Genomic DNA, 1,359 nt, shown 5'->3' with positions numbered 1-1,359 from the left:
GAGGAGGCTGGTGTGCATACGGGTAGGCCATGAAAGCGTGTGCTGGACGCGGGCCGAGAATACCTGTCGAGGATGTGGCAGGTTGCTGGGGTGCCCATCCACTGGTGGGATACGGACACGGTGGAGATGCCCACGGAGCAGGGACCCACGGACCATAGGGAGACCGGGCCATGCGAGGAGTCCAAGAAACAGTAGCTTTTGTCGAGGACTTGTCATCACTAGCCTATCGATTGTCGTTGTTACGATTGTCCTTGTTCTTGCCTTTCTTCCCATTACCACGATTTTTGTTGCGGTTATTATTAGACTGTCGAGAGGAGTCTTTGGGTGAAGGTGAGTCAGGCTGGTTCGTAGTAACGAGAGCAGTCTCGGAGGCCGAGGGTGGGTTGTTGCTCGTTTCTTCAAGAATGAGCATGGACCTTGCAGTATAGAACTCAGGGAGCGGGTCGCGATGTTGAATGATGGTGGCGACGCCTTTGTACCCTTCGTTCAGTCCAGCCACGAGTTGAAGAACGAGGCGATCATTAGACACCGGAGAGCCGACATTCACCAATTGGTCGGCGATGGTCTTGAGCGCCTGACAATAGGCTGAAGCATTAGAAAAATTGTCGATCTTCGTAGACGAAAATTGACGCTCGAGAGAGACAGCCCGGGTGTGCTTATTATCACGAAAGAGATCGTGGATGCGGTCCCACAGGGTTTTGGCCGTGGCACCGGGTTGAAGGATAGTGAGGAGAAGGTCTTGAGAGATGGTGGTGAAAATCCATTGTTTAACAATGGCGTCGAGACGAGTCCATTGTTTGAGATCCGGAACGGAGTCGTCATCAGACGATGAGGAGTCACCATCATCGTGAGCAGCGGAGATGTGGTCCCCAACCTCGAAAGCTTGAGCCGTGTTAAGGAACAACTCAGCCCATGAATCGTAATGCGCCGTTTCCATGTCAAGAGTTATCGGGATATGGTGTTTGATATTTCCGACAGTGAAAGCGGGATGAAAATTCTGTGGGTTTGGTGCCATAGGGACGGCTGGGAAGGAGAAGAAGAATAGGGTTTGGGGAGGAGAGGAGACTTGATACCATAAAAGATTGTATTATCCTTGAATAATGCATACATGATACATTCGTATATATAGTTAGCTAATCCCCTAATTACATGGTAACTATCCTAATAAGAAGGTAACAATAAAGATTGTACATAATTAGTTTAGGAAGGAGATAATCACAACGAATATTTACATATTTTAATCGATATTGCTCTTTCACATACGCATTTTACTCTTTCACATACACAAATTACCATTTTACCCCTTTTACTTTTTCAACTTTCTCTCATCCCTATCTTTCGTACTGCATGTTAAAAATA

At 47.3% G+C, this 1,359-nt stretch overlaps 1 protein-coding gene across 1 annotated transcript; it reads right to left on the bottom strand.

The window, feature by feature from the left end:
* Positions 1–223: 223 nt before the first annotated feature.
* Positions 224–1,015, bottom strand: LOC141618946 (uncharacterized). The gene has a single exon (XM_074435998.1). The coding sequence runs from the start codon at positions 1,013–1,015 to the stop codon at positions 224–226; it is 792 nt and encodes a 263-aa protein (XP_074292099.1).
* Positions 1,016–1,359: the final 344 nt, after the last annotated feature.

The sequence above is a fragment of the Silene latifolia genome, chromosome X (genome assembly GCF_048544455.1).
Source record: "Silene latifolia isolate original U9 population chromosome X, ASM4854445v1, whole genome shotgun sequence".
Lineage (NCBI taxonomy): Eukaryota > Viridiplantae > Streptophyta > Magnoliopsida > Caryophyllales > Caryophyllaceae > Silene > Silene latifolia.
The sequence above is the reverse complement of the archived record's forward strand: the minus strand, read 5'-3'. Positions and strand labels throughout refer to the sequence as shown.